This window comes from Pinus tabuliformis, chromosome 6, assembly GCF_031772625.1.
Source record: "Pinus tabuliformis cultivar Carrire ecotype Pingquan chromosome 6, CPIR1, whole genome shotgun sequence".
In the NCBI taxonomy this organism is placed as follows: Eukaryota; Viridiplantae; Streptophyta; class Pinopsida; order Pinales; family Pinaceae; genus Pinus; species Pinus tabuliformis.
This window is the reverse complement of record NC_142292.1, coordinates 2,006,408,701-2,006,410,093: the sequence shown is the minus strand read 5'-3', so window position 1 is coordinate 2,006,410,093 and position 1,393 is coordinate 2,006,408,701. Positions and strand designations below refer to the sequence as shown.

Genomic DNA, 1,393 nt, shown 5'->3' with positions numbered 1-1,393 from the left:
ATAGATTATTGAAATAAAATCTATTGGATTCTACTGAGATGATCTAGATCAGTCTAGTGCGGCTAAAACCAATTTGAACAAACAATAGATTATTGAAATAAAATCTATTGGATTGTTCTGAGATGATCTAGATCAGTCTAGTGCGGCTAAAACCAATTTGAACAAACAATAGATTATTGAAATAAAATCTATTGGATTCTACTGACATGGTCTGGATTGCATATTTAACTAGATGTTTTCACAAAAGTAGAATCCATTAGGCTCGTTGCAGCCTTAATATTATAGAGATAAAATCGGGCACTTTCTCAGTATACCTATATATATCTTGTTATGCTTTGGATTAAGCATGCACAAGTGGTTCAAAGCTGTTAGTTCTGCAAAGTTCAAGGCGGTGTGTGCTGCAAAGCTCAAGGTTGTTAGTGCTATAAGCTTCTGGCTCATACACAAATCTGGCTTCAATGGCTAATAGAATAGATCCCTATGGAAGGGTTATCATTAAGGGTATGGCTATAAATTTGGAGATTTTGGAGGCTAGAAATATTATAGCTAAGCCTGCTGGGGGCAGAGACAGCCTTTTCGTTCGATATTATCTGTCCAGTGGCAATGGCAAGGGAAATAATAATATTGCAGTGAATACGAGGGAGGTGATGGCAACGCGAAACCCTCAATGGAAACAAACATTCTGCTTAGAGTGCGGTGGGAATATTGACGATGCTAATGTTATTTCTGAATTGCAAAAGCAGTTTGTTAGGTTTGAGGTGAGGAAAAAGAGCAGTGGAGTACTGGGAAGTATGTTTCGAGCGTCCGAATTGATGGGATGGGTTGAAATAGCATGGAAGGATTTGTTGGCATCTCCCACATTATCAATCAACGACTGGTTTCCCTTAATATCTGATACTCGTGGAGGATCAGAGCTGCCACCCACTTTGCACCTTGCAATCTCCATTGATCAGCCTCCTCAAGATCGTGGGACGGAGATGGAAATGTACGATTCAGCTGAAGTTATAATGAGCTGCAGGAATGAAGTGAGAAGGAATTACTTGAATGTGAATAGGCGCATTACGCGGCTACAACGTGATGGCTGTCGTTGCGGAGGAACAGTATGCTGCCAGCACCTCCACGACGAAGGTATTTTCGGTATTGTCATGTGATGGCATGTCTCAGTCTCCACATCGAAATGGATATTAAATGGGGGTTGGTTAGATGGTAAAATAGAGGTGATTAAAATCCACAAAACTTCAAATACTAGAGACTAAGTCACGTGACAGTCGATATCGTGTATGTTTAGGATGGATATTCCAGGCGATTGTGTTGAAATTTTTTGAAATTAATTAAAAAAAAAATATTGCTACAGCGATCCATTCCATCATCGATGAATTTTAATGGTCAGCAT

The 1,393-nt window shown here is 39.5% G+C and overlaps 1 protein-coding gene across 1 annotated transcript; it reads left to right on the top strand.

The window, feature by feature from the left end:
• Nucleotides 1-405: 405 nt before the first annotated feature.
• LOC149267299 (uncharacterized) lies at nt 406-1,151 on the top strand. Its single transcript, XM_089410716.1, has one exon. The coding sequence runs from the start codon at nt 459-461 to the stop codon at nt 1,149-1,151; it is 693 nt and encodes a 230-aa protein (XP_089266842.1). The 5' UTR covers nt 406-458.
• Nucleotides 1,152-1,393: the final 242 nt, after the last annotated feature.

Coding starts and splice junctions, on each gene's coding strand:
- LOC149267299 (XM_089410716.1), top strand. CDS start 459: ATGGCTAATAGAATAGATCCCTATGGAAGGGTTATCATTAAGGGTATG.